This window comes from Lithobates pipiens, unplaced genomic scaffold, assembly GCF_037356315.1.
Source record: "Lithobates pipiens isolate NorthernLeopardFrog02 unplaced genomic scaffold, aLitPip1_a1.2 Scaffold_18, whole genome shotgun sequence".
NCBI lineage: Eukaryota > Metazoa > Chordata > Amphibia > Anura > Ranidae > Lithobates > Lithobates pipiens.
Genome location: NW_027507758.1, coordinates 619195352 through 619218361, shown reverse-complemented (window position 1 = coordinate 619218361; position 23010 = coordinate 619195352). Strand labels below are relative to the sequence as shown.

Genomic DNA, 23010 nt, shown 5'->3' with positions numbered 1-23010 from the left:
CAGCCCTTTTACTGGAGATGAACTGCTTGATGCCCAGCCTGCCATTGAAGTGGACAAGCAACCCATCTGCACAGATGGTTTTTGTCTGGGATATACAACTGGGAACGTTTATCAGAGAAAAAAATTAAGCAGTAGGCAAATTTTATAAGGTTTATCATATGCTGGATCATGTCGGGGGGAGAGCACTAGGCGTTCACACTGAAATGAAGCAAGCGCATGATCATAAACGAATGTGTTCTTGGCATAACTGATAAATAAATGGGCATGTGATGTATGGAATGGTGCGAACCAGTAAAAGTGTAACACTTTTTTTTTTTTTTTGTAAGTCCCATATTAAATGTGAGGCCCAAAAAGATTTAGAATTCCTTGACTGTTAACGATTTTCATTCATACGTACGGGCATAACTTGAATTTGGGTTATTGGCAATAAATTGTTGGGCATAAAGATTGCACCGATCCTGCAAAGGTTTCCATGTTGGCCTGGACACCTGGCTGTGCAGTAAAAGGGGGGATATTAGCTGCTCCAGAGTTAGGAGGAAGCCATACAGGGTTTTCAAGTGCATCTGGGAGACTGGCATGGGCCCTAACCCTTTGTGGCTGACATGACAGCCTGCTAGTACCTGGCCTTTCATACAGAATTGCTGAACTACTGGTGGTTGCCTGCACCTCACCAGAATGCCCTAGTTTGGTGGGTCACTGATACAGAAAGCTTTCTGTTGATCGTGTCAGTCATACTGAGGATTTAGAATCCCTCCTCGCTGGTAAAAAATTTTTTAGACATAGTGTACACTGGCTATGATGGGACACTGGGACAGATGTAACTGCACTATTGAGGCTGCACTGATGGGTGCTAATGAGGCTGCACTGATGGTTGCTAATGAGGCTGCACTGATGGGTGCTGATAAGGCTGCACTGATGGGTGCTGATAAGGCTGCACTGATGGGTACTGCTGAGGCTGCATTAATGTGCGCTAATATGCACTACTGAGGCTGCACTGGTGGGGCTGCACTGATGAGACTGCTCTGATGGGTGCTGATGTGCATTGATAAGGCTGCACTGATGGGCACTAATTAGGCTAATATTAAAGAAGGGAAGGGATTCCGACACTCCAATTTTTGTAATGTCTTATTAGGATGGTGCAATATAAGCTTAAATGGCTCATTAAAATCAGTCACTATTTATTTGCAGGTGAGAAGGCAGCCATCCTCAGAGGGTGCCCATAACCTCAGTATACAAGCAAAAAAAAACAGAAAGGTGCAGTTTTGGAGGCGCCAACTCCAGTAGTTCTATAACATAAATATATGTTGGTTTTTTTAACTTACTGGTTTGCAGGTTCATAAAGTGGTGATGTTCAGCAAAGGTTAAAAAATCCTGGAGTGTGTTGGTGATGGGGTACAGGCTCCGCTGGCAGTCCTTTTGCTGCACAGCCTGTACATTGTACACTCCGTGTCTGGATGCTTGCTGAGCACTGCTGACGTCGCTTCCGCGTTCCAGGGTGGTTAGGGTGGAGCTTCCCACGCCATGTACAACACGGACTAGCTGCTAAAACAACCAGGACTAACATCCTTACAGCAAAAGGGCTGCCAGCGGAGCCGGCACCCCATCACCAACACACTCCAGGATTGTTTAACCTTTGATGGACATCACCACTTTATGAACCTGAAAACCAGCAAGTTAAAAAACCAACATATATTTATGTTATAGAACTACTGGAGTTGGCACCTCCAAAACCCCCCCTTTCTGTTTTTTTTTTTTACTAATTAGGCTAAATTGATGAGCACTGATGTGCACTGTTGAGGTTGCACTGATGGGTATTGATAAGCGCTGGTGAGGCTTCACTGATGAGGTGGCACTAGTGGGCACTGATAAGCGCTGGTGAGGCCTCACTGATGAGGTGGCACTGATGGGCACTGATAAGCTGCCCTGAGGGACACTGTAAAATGTATGACTCACTGTCCAACAACGGATCCGTCTCCTTCCCCCACACTCGGTCTCTGTGTGAGGGAAAGCGAGCTGTCAAACCCTGGATGACCTTTTTTTTGCTTACATTTGTGATAGCTTGTGATTGGACACAGCAATCGCATGGCAAAGGGCTGCTGTGATTGGCCCTTTACCCTGATCTGTGATGCGCCGCGTCTAAGCCACACAGCAATCACAGACACTTCCTGATGCGCATTCTCAGAAAGACCTCCATAGACTCCCTCCCAGAACCACTCTGTAGCTGTCTTTTGACTATATTGTGGTATTGAGGTGGTTAAACAGAAAGTGATAATAAGGGAGGAGTCCATAACCCAATGATGGTGGTCTTCAGGATCAGTCCAGTCTTCATCTTGGTTGTTCTCCCCCCATCCTCACTCTCTGACCTCTGGTGGGGCTCAGCCCCGCTGTTATTCATGACTAAATCATGGACTAAATAAGGAAGTGCAGGACTTCTTGTGTTGGGAAGATGGCAATGAGTGATAGAGGGGGAGGGGACACTCGTCCTATAATCCCCTCATCACTCCTATAAAAGACAGTTCTCGTTGTTTCCTCACTCTCTGACTAAGGTCCATGAATAAAGAAATGAACTGGTAGGAGATCAGAGGACCCATTTACTAGTTACCTTGAGGGGGGAATTGTAAGATCCTCAGAGACAAAGCTGCCTGATGTGGGCGGAGTCCTGGTTTAGGGGAACCAATCAGCTCATGTTTAGTAATAATCTTTTTATTTCTATTTTAGTAGATGGACGGGAGATGAGGAAAACCTCAGAGGATTGTCTCACTTTGTCTCCAGACTATAAAGTAGAAGATGAGGACATCACACAGTATAGTCCAGGAGAAAACCCGACTACCTCAAATGTCCATCCGGCACCACACAGTGTAGATGGACCATCGTATTCCTCTTATCCTGAGGAACCTCAGACTGTGAGGGACGGTGCCGTCCTTCCAACGGAGAAGAGGTTTTCCTGTACTGAGTGCGGGAAGTGCTTCCGTTTTAAATCCGCTTTTAATATGCATAAAAGATCTCACACAGGTGAGAAGCCGTATTCCTGTCCTGAGTGCGGCAAATGGTATTCACAGAAGTCCCATCTTTCCAGACATCAGAGATCTCACTTGTGGGAAAAGCCGTATTCCTGCTCTGAGTGTGGGAAATGCTTTGTACAAAAATCAGAACTTTTCAAACATCAGAGTTCTCACACAGGTGCAAAGCCGTATTTCGATCCTAAATTTAGGAGGCATCTTGTAAAAAAATCTGAGCTTGTCAGATATCAGCGTTTTCATACAGGGGAAAAGTACTCCTGTAATGAGTGTGGGAAATGTTTTTCAAGGAAGTCAATTTTTTACAGTCATCAGAGATTGCACACAGGTGAGAAACTGCATTCCTGTCCTGAGTGCGGGAAATGTTTTGTACAAAAATCAGAGTTGGTTATACATGAGTGGTCTCATATGGGGGAGAAGCCACATTCATGTCCTTATTGTGAGAAATGTTTTTCAGATAAGTCGAAACTTGGCAAACATAAGAGATCTCACACAAGTGACAAACCATATTCCTGTTCTGAGTGTGGGAAATGTTTTATAGGAAAATCAAAACTTGTCCTACATCTACGGTCTCACACGGAGGAAAAGCCGTATTCCTGCCCAGAGTGTGGCAAATGTTTTTCAGTGAAGTCCAATCTTATCAGACACCAGAGATCTCACACGGGGAAAAAAGCCTTATTCCTGTCCTGAGTGCGGGAAATGTTTTGCAGAAATATTCAATCTTCATAATCATCAGAGATCACACACAGGTGAGAAGCCGTTTTCCTGTTCTGAGTGCGGTAAATGTTTTCTACGCAAATCAGTACTTGTCACACATCTGAGGTCTCACACGGAGGAAAAGCCATATTCCTGTCCTGAGTGCGGGAAATGTTTTTCACAGAAGTCCGGTCTTTACACACATCGGAGATCTCACACGGGGGAAAAGCCCTATTCTTGTTCTGAATGTGGGAAATGCTTTTCACAAAAGGCCAATCTCTACACACATAAGAGATTGCACACGGGAGAGAAGCCGTATTCCTGTCCTGAGTGCGGGAAATGTTTTTCAAGGAAGTCCTCTCTTTCCAAACATCAGAGATCTCACAAGGGGAAGAAGCCACTTACCTGTCCTGAGTGAGGGAATTGTTGCTCACTGAAGTCCTGTCTTCCTGTAATCAGGGATCCCACACAACCCTCGAGGTGTATTAGTGTCTTGAGTGCGGGAAATGTCTTCTATATGAGAAGACATTCTATATCATGTGGGGAAGAAGCACACCCTGATATACACCTCAGATATACTCCGCGGCTGATCTGTAAGAAACAGTTCATAAAGAGATCCCCAAAGACATAGATGAAGTGTTGTACCGTGTTGGCCATGGAATGCAGTTGAGAAATAAAATGAAGTCATTACCTCATTGGCTGAGTAAATGTGGTGTAAGCTTTCACAAACGCTTAGAGCAGCTGCCATTAAATGGCGGCCCATGGTCCGAACACTGACCAAGTGACGCTCCTTTCTGGACCATCAGGCCACCAGTGTAGTGCTACATCTCTGCCGCTCAGCAGTCATTGGTTGCTGGGACCGCGGGCATCCCATCAACCAGTGACATCGCGTGTGCACCCCGTCCCCTGCTGCTGACTATCTCGTGGCTCTCGCACCCTGCCGGGCTGTGAGTTAAGGTGCAATGTCACATGTCCACCCCCTGCTGCTCTCTATCTTGCGGTTCCCAGCCCTCTCTCCTTTCCAGCTGCAATGTATGGTATCTCACAGCTCCTGCCCCCTGCAGCTTGCTACCTCTGCCGGGGCTCCTGCCCTCAAGGTATGTGGGGTATGATATTTACAAGGGCACACGTTATCTTAAGGGGCACATTTTACATTAAGTTTCACTCTGATGGGCACATGTTATGTTAGGAGGGACTCTGGGAACAACAAAATGTGCTCATCAGTGTGTCCCTTAACTTAAAATGTGCCCATTAGCGTGCCCCTTAACATAAAATAAGGGGCACGCTGATGGGCACATTTTATGTTAAAATGTGCCTATCAGAGTGCCCCATATCCTAAAATGCACCCATCAGAGTGGCCCGTATCCTAAAATGTGCCCATCAGCGTGCTCCTTATTTTATGTTAAAGTGCACGCTGATGGGCACATTTTATGTTAAGGGTCACACTGATGGGAACATCTGATGTAAGGGGGGCACTCTGATTGGAATTCCTGATGTAAGGTGGCACTGTGATGGGGGACGCCTGATGTAAAGGAGCACTCTGATGGGGCCAACTGATGTAAAGGGGCACTCTGGGCACACCTGATGTGATGGGGACACTTGATGTAAGAAGGAACTCTAATGGGGACACCCTATGTAAGGGGGCACTGTGATGGTGGAACCTTATATAATGGGGCACTCTTATGGGGACAAATGAAGTAAGAGGGCACAATAATGGGAGACACCAGATGTAAGGGGGCCTTCCGATGCAGATGTAAGTGGGCACTCTGACGGGAATGAGGTGGCACTCTGATGGGAACACATTACTTAAGGGGGCATGCTGATGGGGACACCTGATTTAAGGGGGTTTTCTGATGTTGGCAACTGATTAATGAGAGTAGTCTACGTTGGGTGCCCCCATCAATGAATTACTCTTGTACTGCTACCTGGTGTAATGGGGAACACTAATTGGGACATTTACAGATTATTACCAGAGTGTGCGGAGGAAACAAAAGCGACAGAAAGCGTGGCTTGCACCAAAAAAAGGAAAGTAGACATGTACAATCTTTCCTTGCACAAATTTGAGATTCGGACCCCGGCCGGAAGAAAATGTTGGTGACCAGACCTCCTTGAATTTGAACTCAATATCCCTGACTTAGAGGTTTGTTAATAAAAAATGAGTTGGGTGACCAGGATTCACCCACCCAAGACAAATGTTGATTTATTTTTATTTTTTATTTCATACATTGATTTCCTATGACCCAATGGCTCCATCTTTGACCAAAATGTGGTATTACTCTATTTTTACAGATGAATGAATTTTAGGAAATATACACCATTGTGGCCACTAAATGGCACTGACTATTGTAGGAAATCACTGTGGCCTGAATTTATCACAGCTGGGAAAATGCTTATCATACTCGACCAACACATTTTCTCTATTTATCAACCCCTTTCTTTACTATTTATGGCATGGTTTCTTTGTTTTAACATTTTTTTCCATTCACACAGAATAAATGTACATGCACTTTCACCAGATGAATTGCTATGTCATTTTTAACCACTTCAATACCAGGCACTTTTGCCCCTTCCTGCCCAGGCCAATTTTCAGCTATCAGCGCTGTCGCACTTTGAATGACAATTGCGTGGTCATGCAATACTGTACCCAAATTAATTTTTTTTTTAATTTCCCAGTAATTTTTTTTTTCTTTTGGTGGTATTTGATCACCTCTGGGGTTTTTATTTTTTCCTAAACAAACTAAAAAAGACTGAAATATTTGAAAAAAAAAGAAGGTTTTCTTAGTTTCTGTCATAAAATGTAGTTTTCTCTTTGTCAGAAACCGTGAATCAGACCGAGACAAAAGTACAGTTAAATCACACTTATTTAATAATAAAAAGAACAAACGTAGTCAAAACATAGCCAAAGTTCGGTAACCAGAATGTATAGTCAGACAAGCCAGGAAGCCAGGAATCAGCGTAGTGGAACAGCAAGCAGGATCTGGAGCCACAAGGAATGTCAACCAAGAAAGTCTTTAACAGGAGCGCAGGAGAATGTTTCTGTGATGTTGACTAAGGCAAAGGCAGAGATCATCTGGGCTGGGGCGGCTTAAGTAAGCAGGACTGACAAGCAGGATATCATCAACAGGTGAGTCACTGTGGAGAGAGGTAGGAGCTGGCAATTAGCCGACAGCTGAGCGGCCAGCTCAGAGAAGGAAGGGCTGAGCCCAGCCCTGACACTCCTTCACTGATGAGTTGGCACTGATAAAGTGGAACTGATGAGGAGGCACTGATATGAACAATTGATGGGCACTGATATGCAGCACAGATGGGCACTGATAGGCAGCACTGATGGACACTAATAGATGGCACTGATGAGGTACTGACAGGTGTTACTGATGGGCACTGATTGGCACTGTGGTGGGCACGGACAGACTTTATTGATGGAGCATTGCTGGCATCTGTTGGGCATTGATTGGCACATCTGATAGGGGCTGTGCTGATCGGCTCTCCCTGTCAGCAGCGAACCGTCATTTCCTGGTTCACTCGATGATCAGCTGTGATTGGTCACAGCTGATCAAGTGGTAAGAAGCCTTTGTAAAAGGCTCCTTACCATGATCAGAGATGCGGTGTGTCAGACTGACACGCCGCACTAGCAGCCCCGTGGGCGCATGCCAGCATGTTATCCTGCTGGACGTCATATGACCGGATTCCTGGACAGGTGGCAACCCAATTGGAGATGAGATTTGTCAAAGGGACACAGCTCATCACAGATCACAGCACTGTTCGCCCAGAGAGATGCCCCAGCGGCATGTCCAGCAGGACGTCATATAACATCCACTCTGAACCAGGAGGCTCTCGTGCAGTCATCACATTACTACAGGCTGGTGGGACGCAGGTAAATAAATGCCCAGTCAAGTATTCATTAACCACTTACTGCCCAGATTATAGCAGATTGACGGCCGGGCGGGATAGTGGTTAATGAATACTTCAGCAGGCGTTTATTTACCTGATTCCCACCCAGCCTGTAGTAATGTGATGGCTGTGCGGGAGCCTCCTGGTTCAGAGTGAACGTAATATAATCTCCTACTGGACATGCCACTGGTGCGTGTCCTCAGGGGGCGCACAGTTTTGTGATTTGTGATGAGCTGTGTCCCTTTGACAAATCTCATCTTCAATTGGGTTGCCACCTGTCCGGGATTCACCGGGACAGTCCAGGTTTTGAATCGTGTGTCCGGGTTCCAGACCACCTGAAACCCAGACACAATATTCAGAGCGGACTGTGGCTCCCCAAGTAACCAAGTACCACAAAGGCCGAGTGCATAGGTGTGCACATGGGTCCTATCCCCATACACGGACAGGATCTGCTGCTCCTCCTCCCACCCCTCCCCCTCTGTCTGCTCACCCATACTCCAATCCCTGGCCTTCTGGGCCTCAGGAAAGGGATATGTGGGCTGGAAGTTTGAAGCTCAGCAGCCGGCAGATACATACTGGAAGAAAGGAGTCAATGCCTGAAACTCCATCTTCGGGTGGGTGAGCACACCATCCAATGTCTGTAACTAAAGTCTCCCCCCTCCCTTCTTTCTACTGTCTCCAAGCACGTGAGTACACTAAGGTAAGGGGGGCTTTGGGAACCCTAATTTAAGGGGGAATGCTGGGAACTCTGATGTGAGGTTAAGGTTAAAAATACAATTTTGCAGTGTGCAGCTAAAGTGTTCAGGTTTGGCTTGAAGAAAAGGTGGCAAAGCTAATGACTGATCAGGATAAAGAGCCAATGACAGCGGCTCTTTACCACGTGAATGCTGTGTCCAATCGCAGCCGATCACAAAATGTAATTAAAAATCAGTAACTTCCTGTTGCTGGTTTTTCTTCCCCCACACAGTTAGAAGGTGGATGAGAGGAAGGAGAACCAGGAGCTGTGAGTTACTTCATCTAAAGTGGGATACACACTATGAGAAAATCGGAAAAAATCCATAGGCGGTACGACCATTCGATTTTTCATATAGAGTGTACACAACTTTCGACATCCAATTCAGACTTTCCAAGCAACAATTTCCAAAGTGGTGAACTCCAGAAATGTTCTTGTACGTGGGCAGTACAAACGATTTTCACTTAATGTGTACTGTTTTCGTATGAGGAAAATCACATATGAAAGACTGCGAATGAGCAGAAACAATAAACAATCGAGAGCTAACACCAGCCCTTTTTACCCCAAACATACACAAGATAAGATGTGAGGTAAAAACCAAAGCAATTACTTCTATTATAACTCAGACAAATCCTTTATACCCCACAGGAGGACGTTCCCCCTTCTGATCATATTACCCTAACAATACAAACTGTACACAGGAATGTAATTACCACAGCTAAACAACCAACATATACGATAAACATTAAGCTAAACCAATAGCCACCTGGACAATGTTGTCAGAGATCTCATTGCTGGTCAGACGGGCCGGCACAGAGCTCACAAAGTACACTACACGTTATCATACGTTTAACATCCCCACAGGCCGAAGACACCAAAAAAAAAATGTTGGGTATGCAGCAGAGAGAGAGTTAGGCAAGACACCAGTTTTCATTGTCCCCAATGTCCCTTCCAACTAGGTCTATGAATAGGTGACTGCTTTTCGACATTATCAACCTTGACTAAGATATATTAGAGAAGGTATGGTGAACATACTACTGACAGCCTGCTCTTTCCCCCTTTTCATATGACCTTTGTGCTGATCATTAGCCTGCTGCCTTTACTGACCATCCCTCTGCTTGCCTCCTGAACTGACCCTGGCCTGTTTATAAACTATGCTTCTGCCTGCCATCTGCATTGACCCTGGCCTGTTTATTGGCCATGCCTCTGCCTTCCACCCGAACTGATCTCGGCCTGCTAACCACTTCAGCCCCAGAAGGTTTCACCCCCTTCATGACCAGGCCACTTTTTGCGATACGGCACTGCGTTGCTTTAAAGTGATTGTAAAGGCTTGTTTTAAAATATAACAAACATGTTATACTTGCCTCCTCTGTGCAGTTGGTTTTGCACAGAGTAACCCAGATCCTTCTTTTCTCAGGTCCCTCTTTGCTGCTCCTAGCTCCTCCCTCCTTTGAGTGCCCCTCAGCCAGAAACTTGCTACAGGGGGCACCCAAGCCGAGTCAGAGCTCTGGGTATCCATTCAGACATGGAGCCCTGACCTGGCCCCACCCACTCTCTTCCCTGATTGGCTGATTGAAAGCTGTTGGAGCCAATGGCGCCCCTGCTTTGACTCGGCCAATCAGGACTGTATTGGATGGCAGAGGGGATCGTGGACATTGCTGGAGAGAGAAGGAGCTCTGGTAGGTAATTAGGGGGGCTGCCACACACAGAAGGTTTTTTTATCTTAATGCATGGAATAGAACTAACAGTTGTGCGTTCATTTGACGCTGTACCGAAACAAAATGTATGTCCTTTTTATCCCACCAATAGAACTTTCTTTTGGTGGTATTTGATCACCACTGCAGTTTTTATTTTTTGCGCTGTCAACAGAAAAAAAAATACCGACAATTTTGAAAAAAAAAAAAACATTATTTTTTACTTTCTGCTATAAAACATATCCAATAAAAAAATGTAATGTAATTAATTTAGGCCAATATGTATTCTGCTACATATTTTTGGGAAACAAAATCCCAATAAGCGCATATTGATTGGTTTGTGTAAAAGATATTGCGTCTACAAAAAAAAAAGCTCCGCCTCCATGGGAGGCCTCCCAGCAACTGCTGTCTCTTGCCTGTGACAGCTGTTATATAGGCAAGGACGGGGCCACCCAGTGATTTAACTGAGTGACCCCACCCCTTCTGACATCATGTGACGTCAGAGGGGGCGGGGTCATATATAACAGCTGTCACTGCGAAAAGACTGAGGTTGGTCGGACGCCTCCCATGGAGGCGGGGTTATTCCGTTTTTTTTTTCTCTGAACCATTGGTGCCGTGATTGGATGGACATCGTGGGGCATTTTCTTTTTATAAAGGAATTGTCAAAAACTGTCTCCTGTCATTTTTACTTTTTTGACACTATTTTAGTGAATGGGTAGGGGTAAATTCACATGGGGGCGGGATCTGGGGGCCCACTTATTAAAGGAGGCTTCCAGATTCTGATAAGCCCCCTGCCCGCAGACCCCCACAACCACCAGGCAAGGGTTGTGGGGATGAGGCCCTTGTCCCCATCAACATGGGGACCCCAAAGCACCCTTCCCATGTTGAGGGCATGTGACCTGGTACAGCTCTTTCACCCCCCCTTTCCTGTGGCCTGCCAGGTTGCATGCTCATATAAGGGTCTAGTATGGATTTTGGGGGGGACCCACGCCATTTTTTTAAATTGGTGCGGGATCTTAAAATCCATACCAGACCTGAAGGGCTTGAACTTAGGGTAATAAGTTAGGTATTTTGGGGGGACCCCCACACCATTTTGTTTAAAAAAATGGCGCAGGGTTCCCCTTAATCACTTCAATACACTGTGGTATATAAACTACACTGCCTGCATTGACTGAATATAGAGTATACACTGAATATATAGGCTACACTGAATGCAGAGTATGTATGTATGTATATATATATATATATATATATATATATATATATATATATATATATATATATATATTGTACAGGACGCCAAGGTTGGGTCCTGGACAGGTGCTATGTAGCATCTGTATTCGGGTTGCGGTCCCTTTAAGGGAATCCCGGTAGGCTTCAGGGGGTCATCCAAAAATGGGTGAGAAATTTTGGGTATAGTCATTAGGAGAGGACTGACTCGCGGTCCTCTCTATATTAAGAGAGATAGTTGGGACCTGGAATTTGGGGGGCTCTGAAGTGACAATTGGGTGGGAAAGAGCCTCCCTGACCACAGGGATCCTGCACACAGGGGGTTAAAGGTCTCCAAGAAGACAGCTCATAAGACAGGAAGTAGTAGGGAGGTGGTGGGGAGTAGGAGATTAACACTTGTTGGAGGAGCTGTGTTGCTCTTTTGGAGGCTGCAAAAGATCTCTATAAGGACTCTGAAAACTTTGGGTTGAAGACCCGGCTACAGAACTGTAGGTGCTTTCTTTTCTTATTTTTTTGTGCTGAAGATAAGCAGACTTTAAAGTGGGGTACCCCCTAAAAAAAAAAAATTAAAAGTCAGCAGCTACAAATACTGCAGCTGCTGGCTTTTAATAATCGGACACTTACCTGTCCCGGGTTCCAGCGATGCGGGGGAACGAAGCCCCCCCCTCGCTCCCCGCTCCGCTCGCGGCGCCGTCATGCATACTGTGGGCACCCGGCTGTGGCTTCACAGCCGGGCACCCACTGCGCATGCGCGAGCGGCGCAGGGCGCCGTGATACACCGTACAGTCACCTGGGACACGTGACAGGTCCCAGGTGAATGTGCGGCGCGAGGGGAAGTGATGTCACCAGCCCGGGCAATGAAGAAGGCAGACTACGAGGGACCCCCTAGCAACCGGTATTTAGAGGTGAGTAAAAATTTTTTTTTTTGCCAATTATTTTTTTTTGATTTTTTTAAAGATTTTTAAGTAGTTTTATTTTTTGGGGGGCAACTCCACTTTAATTTACGTTTTGATTTGTGTGCTGAAGAAAGCCTTATTTTGGATTTAATTATAAATTAAAAGTATTTTGGTTTCACCTTTGACCCGTTTATGCACTTGGTCCCGTGGAGCTAATATCCCCAAAGTTTACAACTGGTGTCTTAGATGCTGGCAAAAGTGCATTTGCAGCCGCAAAAAAAACGTTTAAAAACCAAAAACTGACATTTAAAAGAGACTGTGTACAAATGGCATGTCTTGGGTGAAGTCAGCTCAGACGCTGCAAGTAGCAAGTAAAGACATGGAGGAGGTCATCAGGACTTTGGCACAAGCCACCGTGACCCAGCAGCAAGCTTCAGCAGACGCAAACTGGCGCCATAAGGAAACGATGGCTCAGCAGCAGCAGGCCCTGGCACAGGCCATAGCTGCACAGCAGGAAAGCACACGGCTGCTAGCCGCCCAGTTTACTGCTCAGCAGGAGTCCACTCAAGCACAGGTGGCTGCCTTGCAGGAGGCAGTACAGCGGTTGGCTCAGGGACGAGAACAAGCGGCTGTCGCCACTGGCAACCAGGTGTCTGTGAGGGCCAGCCATTTTTTACAAAAACTGATACCCAGTGATGATGTAGAGGCCTTTCTCACCACCCTTGAGAGGATAGCGGAGAGAGAGAGAGGTGGCCCCATGACCAATGGGCCGGTATTATATCCCCTTTCCTCAACGGTGACCCGCAAAAGGCCTATTTTGACCTCCCAATAGAACACATCAGCGACTATGAGTGTCTGAAGGCAGAGATCCTGGCCCGCCTAGGAGTGACCACAGCCGTCCGGGCTCAGAGCGTGCATCGCTGGCGGTACAAACCTGACTGATCACCCAGGTTCCAAATGCATGAACTGGTACAGCTGGTTAAAAAATGGCTGCATCTAGAAAAACTGTCAGGCCCACAGATGGTGGAACGAGTAGTGATGGACTGGTACCTGCGGTCCCTGCCAGACGACCTACAGCGCTGGGTAAGCCATGGAGACCCTGCAACCGCTGACCAGTTGGTTGAAAGGTAAACCGTGGTGGAGGACCTGCTTGGGCCTGCCAAGCATCGGGAACCCACACCAAGGGCAACCAGACCAGCCATAGCAACTAGGAGAGAAGCCCTGCCAGATGTTGGGACCCGCAAAACTGCATCGTCTTCTGCAGAACCTCGAAGGGTGGTTCCTGTCCCAAGAATGGGAGACCTACAGTTTTGGCGATGACGGTCCTGGGGACATACCCGGGCGCAATGCCCACTTCAGGAGGAGCCTATGGACTGCGGGAGTGGTCGGAGAAGCTCCTATGTGCAAATAGTTTGTGCCACTTATCTGGATCCAATTGCAGGACGGTTCGAGTGCGAAGTGTGGGTGAACCACCTTCCTGCCAGGGCGCAACTGGACTCCGGTAGCATGGTAACACTTGTACATGCCAGGGTGATTGGTAGACTTGGCCCTGTAAGGAAAACCCTATGTGTAGTGTGCATCCATGGGGACACCAAGGAGTACCCCTTGGTTTCGGTGACTGTGTCCTATGGCCATACCTCAGTGACACAAGAGGTTGGGGTAGTGAGAAGCTTAATGCATGACATTATAGTGGGGTGGGACTGTCCACTATTTTTCAAACTGTGGAGCCAGGTACAGATGGGGCTGCCAAGACAGCCAGGAGAACTGGGGACACTGGGCCTGGAAGAGACAGTCTGAGGGCCCTGGGCCTGAAACCCCCACAACACACCCTACTGACACGGAGATACCGGTTACTGATAATGTTGTGGCAGAGAATGTTGAGATGAAGGATGATGTTGCTGTTTCAGGTTTCAAAACTGAGTTAACCTCTGAGGGGGGGGGGGGGTCTTCCCGTTACAGGTTATGCTGGGGGGAGGATGACGAGGAGCTCCCCCCATTGCAGTTCCCGGTTGAGGAGGGTGAAGGGGAAACATCCTCAAGGCCATTGCACCCAGACCTAGACATACCCAGGGGTGCGTTGGGCACTGCCCAGTTGCAGGATCCTTCCTTGGTCAATGCTCGAGAGCAGGTTTCTGTTGTGGATGGGGTCTCACAAATGCCAGGGCTGATCAGAGGTTTCCTCATTTTACGTTGAAGGGGGACTTGCTTTATCGAGCGACTGAAAGCCGTGGGGAAATTATAGAGCAGTTGCTTGTTTCCCAACCATATAGGCGGATGCTACTTGACCTAGCCCACGACGACGCACTGGGAGGACACTTGGGGGCAGAGAAAACAGAGGCCAGGATAACTGACCGGTTTTACTGGCCGGGGTGAAGGCTGAGGTTAAAAGATATATTGTGCATCTTGTCCCATTTGCCAGTTAACTGCCCCAGTGCCCCACTATAGAAGCCCTCTGGTACCCTTACCAATTATTGAGGTTCCATTCGAGCGGATCGTTATGGATCTCGTGGGACCCCTGGTAAAGTCAGCAAGGGGGCACCAATATATATTAGTCATCCTAGACTACGCAACCAGATATCCAGAAGCAGTTCCTTTTGAGGAAAACTTCCTCTAAGGCCATTGCCCGGGAATTATTTCAAATGTTTTCACAAACTGGATTTCCCAAAGAGATACTAACGGACCAGGGCACCCCTTTTATGTCAAAGGTGATGGTGAACTTATGCAAACTATTTCAGATTAAACAGTTGCGGACGTCCGTCTATCACCCGCAGACCGATGGCCTAGTTGAAAGGTTTAATAAAACTCTGAAGTCCATGCTAAAAAGAGTTGTCCAGAAAGACGGGAAGGATTGGGATATGTTACTCCCTGCCCTCTTGTATGCCATTCGGGAGGTTCCACAAGCGTCCACGGGCTTCTCACCATTTGAGCTAGTGTATGGGCGAAGGCCCCGGGGGTTGCTCGATCTGGTAAAGGAAACGTGGGAAAGTGAATCCTCACCGAACAAAACCGTGGTAGAGCATGTCTCTCAAATGCGAGAGAGGGTGGCTAAAGTGAGGCCGCTGGTGAGGGAGCACATGCAGAAGGCTCAGGATGCCCAAAGAAGGGTGTATAACCGATCGGCAAAAATCAGACAGTTTCATCTAGGAGACCGGGTGGCTGTCCTAATACCCACAGTGGAGAGCAAGTTCTTGGCCAAGTGGCAAGGTCCGTTTGAAGTAGTAGAAAAAGTGGGGGAGGTAAACCACAAGGTACAGCAGCCAGAGAAAAGAAAACCATACCAGATCTATGACGTAAATTTGTTGAAACCCTGGAGAGACAGAGAACAGGTATCCGCAGTGGTAGCGGTACAGTCAGGAGACCATGCAGGGATCGACTTGGTGTAGGTGGCTGCTACCTTAACTAGTCCCCAAACCCAGCAAGCAAAAGAGTTCCTTCAAAGAAATAGGGACATGTTTTCAGGGTTGCTGGGTCTCACCAATGTCATCGAGCATGACATTGTAACTGAACCCAATGTAAAAATTTGGTTAAAGCCTTACCGTATCCAAAAAGCCCATAGTGGCAGTGTCTGAAGAGGTCAAAAGAATGCTCGAGCTTGATGTCATTAAGGAGTCGCAGAGCGAGTGGTCGAGTCCAATCATGTTGGTAACCAAACCCAACGGCACTCTCCGCTTCTGCATCGACTTTAGAAAACTTAATGAAATCTCCAAGTTTGATGCTTATCCCATGCCACGGGTAGATGAGCTAATTGAGAGGTTGGGTCCTGCCAGGTATATTACCACGCTGGACCTCACGAAAGGGTATTGCCAGATTCCCCTGACCAAGGAAGCTAGGGAGAAAACAGCCTTCTCTACCCCGGAAGGCCACTTCCAATACAAAAGAATGCCATTTGGTTTACACTCTGCCCCCACTACGTTCCAAAGGGCCATGGACAAAACTTTGCGTCCACGTCATCGGTACGCTTCTGTTTATTTGGATGACATAGTCATCTTCCCTGAGTTCAGGCAGTCATAGACTCCTTGAGAAGAGCAGGATTCACCATCAATCCAGAAAAATGTGCAATTTGGGTGTAGGAAGCCAAGTACCTAGGGTACATTGTGGGTAGAGGGCTAATGAAGCCCCAAATGAGTAAAGTAAAAGCCATACAGGAATGGCCCCGTCCCCTAACCAAGAAGCGGGTCAGAGCGTTTTTGGGCATAGTTGGCTACTACCGGAGGTTTATCTCCAACTTTGCCACCATTGTTGCACCATTGACTGACCTGACCAAAGGCAGAAAGTCTGTGATGGAAAAGTGGAATGACTATGCCAAAAAAGCTTTTCAGAAGCTTAAGACGGCATTGTGTCAGGATCCGGTGCTCGTAGCTCCGAATTTTACTAAGGATTTTGTAGTACAGACAGATGCTTCAAATGAAGGGTTAGGAGCAGTCATGTCTCAAGTGATCAATGGGGAAGAGCACCCCGTAGTTTTTCTAAGTAGGAAGCTGACAGGGCATCAGCAGCAAGGTTCATATTACCGCTGACTCGCGGTCCAGCAGGCATGGGCAGGGACACTACCTTTCCTTCACGGCTCATTAGTAACTCTGCTGGCAGCTGGGAAGGATGAAGGACAGGGTTCAGTGTCGTTGGAACTTTTTCCACCACCATGCCTCCAAAAAGCTGGTGGTGATTCTGCCACAGCTCTCTGCTCCACCCCCTCCTTTTCTTTTTTCGTCTATGGACTCTTCTGCAGAATTGTCCTGTGAACCAACAGTGCTCCGTAAGCGCTCAATGGGCTACGCAAGCAGTCAGGCTAAAAGATGCCATGCAGTGCTTTGGTTGGTCTGCCTATGGGACAGGAGTCATGCTGGGGCAGAGATTCTGTCAGATCTGCAGAGGTAGACTCAGAGGTGGTTGACACCATGGCAGCTTGAGCCAGGAATGGTTGTATGTGACAATGGCACCAACTTTCTCTCTGTCCTCCAACAAGGACACTTGATCCATGTTCGATTTTTGGCACACATCCTGAATTTGGTGGTGCAGCGTTTCTTGACCAGGTACCCAGGCTTACAAGATCTCCTGAGGCAAGCCAGAAAATTCTGTGGTCATTTCCGCCAGTTATACAATGCCAGTGCTTGGCTGACTGACATTCAATGAGAATGCAACCTGCCCACCAACCACCTAATTTGTGACATGCCCACCAGGTGGAACTCAACATTGGCAATGCTGCAGTGGCTGCACACACAGCAGAGGGCCATCAATAAGTACCTGTGCGAGTAGGGCACCAGGAAAGGGTCAGGGGAGCTTGGCTTCTTTTCATCACTCCAGTGGCTACTGATCAAGGGTGCATGCACTGTCCTGTCAACATTTGAGGAGGCCACAAGGATGCTGAGCAGCAACAATGCATTCATCAGTGACACTGTCCCTCTAGTCTTCCTGCTGGAGCACACGCTTCGTGGAATCATGGACAGGGCACTTGAGGTGGGAGGAAGAGGAGGACTTCCTTTCTTCTCAAGGCCCCATTTATGCAGACGACATTCCTGCAGGGCCGCCAATTATACAGGAAGAAGAGGAGTATTGTGTCAGCATGGATGTAGAGGATAACACGCAGCAGTCTTCAAGGGATGGTTTTCAGTCCCCAGAAACCCAAGGAGTTGTACGTGGCTGGGAGGAGGTAGGTCCAGATAATGTCATCCTTAGTGACCCAGAGGAGTCAGAATGGAATGCCTCTGCAAACTTATGCTGCATGACCGCCATGATTCTGCAAAGCCTGTGAAAGGACCGTAAGATCCGTGGTATCAAGGAGAGGGATGATTACTGGCTGGCGACCCGTCTTGATCCACGTTACAAGGGTAAAGTTGCAGAACTCATCCTGCCTTTTCAGAGTGAGAAGAGGATGAAACATCTTCAGGAGGCCTTGAAGAAAAGTTTGTGTAATGCATTTCCAGACCCTGGGAGGTTACCATTTCCTGGTGCTGGACAACATGTTTCTGAGGCTTTGTTCGGTCAGAGGAAGAGCGGTGGAGAAGGTGGCCAGCTGGCCAATGCCTTGAAACAGTTTTTCAGTCCTCAGCGCCAAGGTCTGATAGGTTCAAGCAATCATCGCCAGCTTCTGCACTATATTGTGCAGGAATATCTAGGGGGCAAGAGCAGACTTGGAGACATTTCCAACAGAGCATCCACTGGTTTACTGGGTCTTAAAGATGGACCACTGGCCAAAACTTGCCAAATATGCAATCGAGCTACTGCCCTCTCCTGCATCCAGCGTGCTTTCTGAATGCAAATTCGGTGCTGCTAGAGGGTTTGTAACAGATCAAAGAGTGCACCCGTCTACAGATTCCATTGATTGTTGATAGGCTCACATTTATAAAAAGGAATCAGTCCTGGATCAGCAGCTATCAAGCCCCTGATGCTGATGTAACTGATTGAATTTGCTATTTTTTTTTTCTTTTGCTGTGGCACAGTAAAACACATGGCAGACTTGAAGGAATATTTCATTTTTATTGTTTCACTTTAAGCATTAATAAAATCACTGCTCCTGAAAAAAACAGCTGTTGTATAAAAAAAAAAAAAAGTTTTTTTAATGTCCCCTGGGGCAGTACCTGGGTCCCCAAACTCTTTTTATGGCAACAACATGCATATAAGCCTTTAAAATGAACACTTGATTTTTCACAATTGTGTCCCATAGACTTTAAAGGTGTTCACATGTTCGCACAAATTTTTTGTCTGTTTGCATGTTCTGCTGTCAACCGAACCTGGGGGGGTTCCAGCTCATCCCCCACCTGGGGGTAGCAAAGCCAAATTTCACAGCCTGGATTCTGAATAGCAGATTCCAAAGAAAAAATGGTTCTCAGATAGGCTGGTCACAATCCCATGAAGAAGGTGACCAGATCAATTTATTCATCAGTTTGGAAAGTATTTCATTTGTGATGCGCTGCTTCAGGCCAATCCTTGCAGGATGTTTCTTCAGTGATGGAATTTCTGAATTGTGGCACAGGTAAAGTTCTGACAGTTGGCACCCTCAAGGTTCAGGTTGCTGCATTGGGGGAATTCTTGGAAAGATCAATCTCTGTGGAACCTTTAGTGGCTAGATTCTTTGGGGCCTTTGACCGATCTAGAGCAGCAGCAATCCGATTCTTTCCAAAGTGGTATGTTAAAGCAGTTGTAAACCCGCTGTTGTGTTTTTTTATTTTTTGCCACCTGCAAAGGAAAAGGCATAATGAGCTAGTATGCACCGCATACTAGCTCATGATGAAATACTTACCTTAGAACGAGGCCCCGACATCTGTCCTGATCCACGCCGAGGGAGCTGACATGTTCCCTCGACGTTTCTTCCGGGTATCGCGGCTCCGGCGCTGTGAGTGGCCAGGGCCGCGATATCGTCACTCCCGCGCATGTGCACGGGAGATTTCTTCCCGGCAGGTTCCGGCGTCTGCCGGGCTTCCAGCCGGGAATCCCCTGTGCGCATTCGCCCCTGCAGTCAGCGGCACATTGCGAGGGGAATATCTCCTAAACCGTATAGGTTTAGGAGATAATTTTTTTTTTTTACCTACAGGTAAGCCTTATTATAGGCTTTCCTGTAGGTAAAAGTCCCCAAAATGACTATACAACCGCTTTTAAGAGGGCCATTTTAGGTTACCAAGGACTTTAGATGTTCAAATTCCTTATTGGTACAGTATGCTGGTGATAAGAAGGGGAAGCAGGCTACCAGAGGATCCATTGCTAGATGGTTAGGAATGACTATCTCAGAAGCCCATAGCCTTAGTGGTCAGGATAGTCCAGTTGGTATCTGTGCTCATTCCATGAGAGCCCTTGCAGTAAACTGGGCAGAGAAAGATGGTGCCACCCCCAAACAAATCTGTCAAGCAGTTATGTGGACAAGTTTGTCAACCTTTGCCCATCATTATATACTAGATCTCTTGACAGCAGAGAATCAGACCTTTGGTAGAAAGGTCTTACAGTCTGTTGTCCCACCCTAATGAGGTAAGTCCCCTATATCCTCTCAGATGCTGTCCTGAAAGACTTCTTGGGAAAATCTAAGTTAGACTTACTGGTAACTTGTTTTCCAAAGCCTTTCAGGACAGCAATAACCCTCCCTTTTGCTGTATTTTACCATGGTTTGTTACTTATGTGTTTCAGCTTGGGCCGGAGGTTTTCTACTATAACTTAAGAGAAGTGGCTGGAGGTCTCCTTTAAAAGTTCTTTGATGAGGCTGTTTCTATTGTGGGAAGAGCCATGATTTCTCAGGTGCTATACTGAAAGACTATTGGAAAACATGTTACCAGTAAGTCTAACTTAGATTTTTGGGCCTGAAGATTAGTTAAAACCCCCAAACATATATTTTCTGACAGCAGAGGCCCTGGAGAATAAAATGGTGGTAATTCTCAAGATGTTTCCTGTACACAGACTTGATCTTAATACCCGTGTTTACGTTCTACTTTTTCACCATTTTCTCATCAACATGGGGATAAGGTGCTTTGCTCGGGGGGCACCCCTCATTTTGAAGACATGTTGCCTGGTATGGTACAGAAGGAAGGGACAGAGGCTGTGGACATGGTACAGGAGATGGTCAGAGGCTTCAGACAGGAGATGGTCAGAGAATGTGACATGGTACTGGAGATGGTTAGAGGATGCGGACTTGGTACAGGAGATGGTTAGAGACTGCGGACATACTACAGGAGATAACAAGAGATTGTGAACATCTGTAAAATCTCACCACTGACGATCTTGTCTGGTAACTACTGTGCCTCCTCAGTCCTCACATACCCTAGATAGCAGCCAAGCCATGGATGGATGGATTGATGTTGCAGGGGTGTGGTGGTTGGAGTCTCCAGCAGCCAAGAATCACAGATGTTGCAGGGGAACAGTCTTGTGGTGGTGGGAGTCCCCACAGACTCCTCCAGACATGGTGTGGTCTGGGGTCCGGTCCTGTACCCGCTGATGTGGTGAGGTGCTGCCACCGATACCGAGTGCCTTACATAAAAAAATAGTGCCATTACATCAATGAGCATGCGCCTGTTCTAAAAAGGCGGAGCGTGTATGAGCTTTCCTGAGCCCGACGGGCCTCATAATGGTGCATGCACAATTTCACTGTCAGCCCGCAGCCATATTATTTATGGGCGCCGCTGCCCTTAACGGACATTTTACTGGCAGCCCAAAAATGGGCTGAAATTAACAGGCGGTTGGCAAAACTGCATTCATCCCAGTGAACGCCAATGTAAGGGACATTTATCCCAGTGACCATCAGCCTTCCATACTGTGAGCGGTGGCTATAGTATTTATTAGCATGGTTCATTGCGATCTGGAAAGTTATTTCAAGAGTTCCTCAAGGTTGAAAGGGTTTAAAAAGGCTGCGATAGCCTGAAACCAGCCAAAATCCTCCAAAGGCAACATATAAGAAGAACATCAAATATATTATGGAGGACCAACGCAGGACTCTACACAAAGAGCTCAATATAAACAGCCGATGATCATCAATAACAATCTGTTCAACATTCACATGTAATACCAGATTCAGAGATTTCAAGATTTATAATCTGTGTATTCTCCTAGTGTGCAGCTAATCGGTGTGTTCTTGGTGGGAGTGGAGGTGACCCATCTATAAGGATATACAGCAGTAGACATCAACCCTGTCCTCAGGGCCCACTAACAGGCCAGGTTTTATGTATTACCTAGGTGATATGCAGACTAGAATACTGCAATCACTAAGCAGCAAATTATATCACCTGTGATGTATTTCAGTTAACCTGCAAACCTGGCCCGTTAGTGGGTCCTGAGGACCGGGTTGATGACCACTGATATACATGTAGCACTAACCCCCCGAAGGAGCTGCTGGTTAGATTTGGGCTTACAGTTGCCTTCTGTTCTCCTCGTTGTACGTCTAGGGGTTCCCGTGGTAGATGGCCCAGTAACTTGAGAGACCGACAACAGATCCACTTGAATGATTTTATTTGCAAAACGTAGACAATGAACAGTCTCTTAAATTGGGATCAGAGGATTGGAAAGGAAGTTCAGGTACTCTTAGAAGTCAAATTGTTGAAGAACTTGCTTACTTTGACTGCATCCAGAGAATAGCCATTCGCAAATGGATGATCACTCAGGTTGGACAGTCCCTCTCTCACAAGGCCTAGCAGCCAACAAGGTGCTTACTCAAGAACAAGTCTCTGCCACAGACGTTGTTGTAGAACATATAGGAAAACTAAGCTTGTAGGATACACTTGTAGCCAGCTTGGCGATATCCACAAGACCAGATTCTCTCGGTTACTTCAGCCCTTCCAGAATCTTACTAAAACCAACCCGTACGTGCTCTTCTTCTGAAGTCCTCCCCTGGAATGCTTGAAGTCACTGGGTCTCTCCCGAACCGGAGACGGCACCCAGCCACCTCAGAATCCTTCTTTTAGATTCCTTGCCTCGAGCTAGCCAGCCCCGAGACATCAAAGTCGGGTGGATCTGCACCCCAGGCCATAGCCTTCCTGGGGGCTGGTCAGGAGGACCAGGACCATGAAGTCAGTACATCATTCTGGACCGGAAACCCCGAACCACGTGACGTCCGCATCTTACATACCCTCTCCCAGAAAACGCAGCGAGAGTGCCCCTCCCACTGGGCTAGCTCAGAGAGAGAGTAATTTAGGCAGCTAACCAGACCATAGTTCCATGCCTGCCAGAAGAGACAGTGCCCCTTGTGGCCAGGCTGAACATTTCAGTCCAGTCAGACTGATGCTGAAGTCCAATTTTAGATAATTTTACCCAAACCAAACTGCAGTTTAGGCAATTTTAACTTTTGAAAAAACGCATAGCGCATGCTCTTCAGGAGCCGCCGATGCATACAGTACATTCAATCAGCAGGGAATGGAGGTGGTTGAATATTTTTTTTTACAGCA

At 47.0% G+C, this 23010-nt stretch overlaps 1 protein-coding gene across 1 annotated transcript in view; it reads left to right on the top strand.

Annotated features, from left to right (window-relative positions):
• Nucleotides 1-23010, top strand: part of LOC143986848 (uncharacterized) — a 99588-nt gene that overhangs the window by 10402 nt on the left and 66176 nt on the right. Inside the window, 2 exon segments of the mRNA XM_077485257.1 lie at nt 2719-3680; nt 3682-4130. Of these exon segments, the coding sequence (XP_077341383.1) occupies nt 2719-3680; nt 3682-4130 (1411 nt within the window).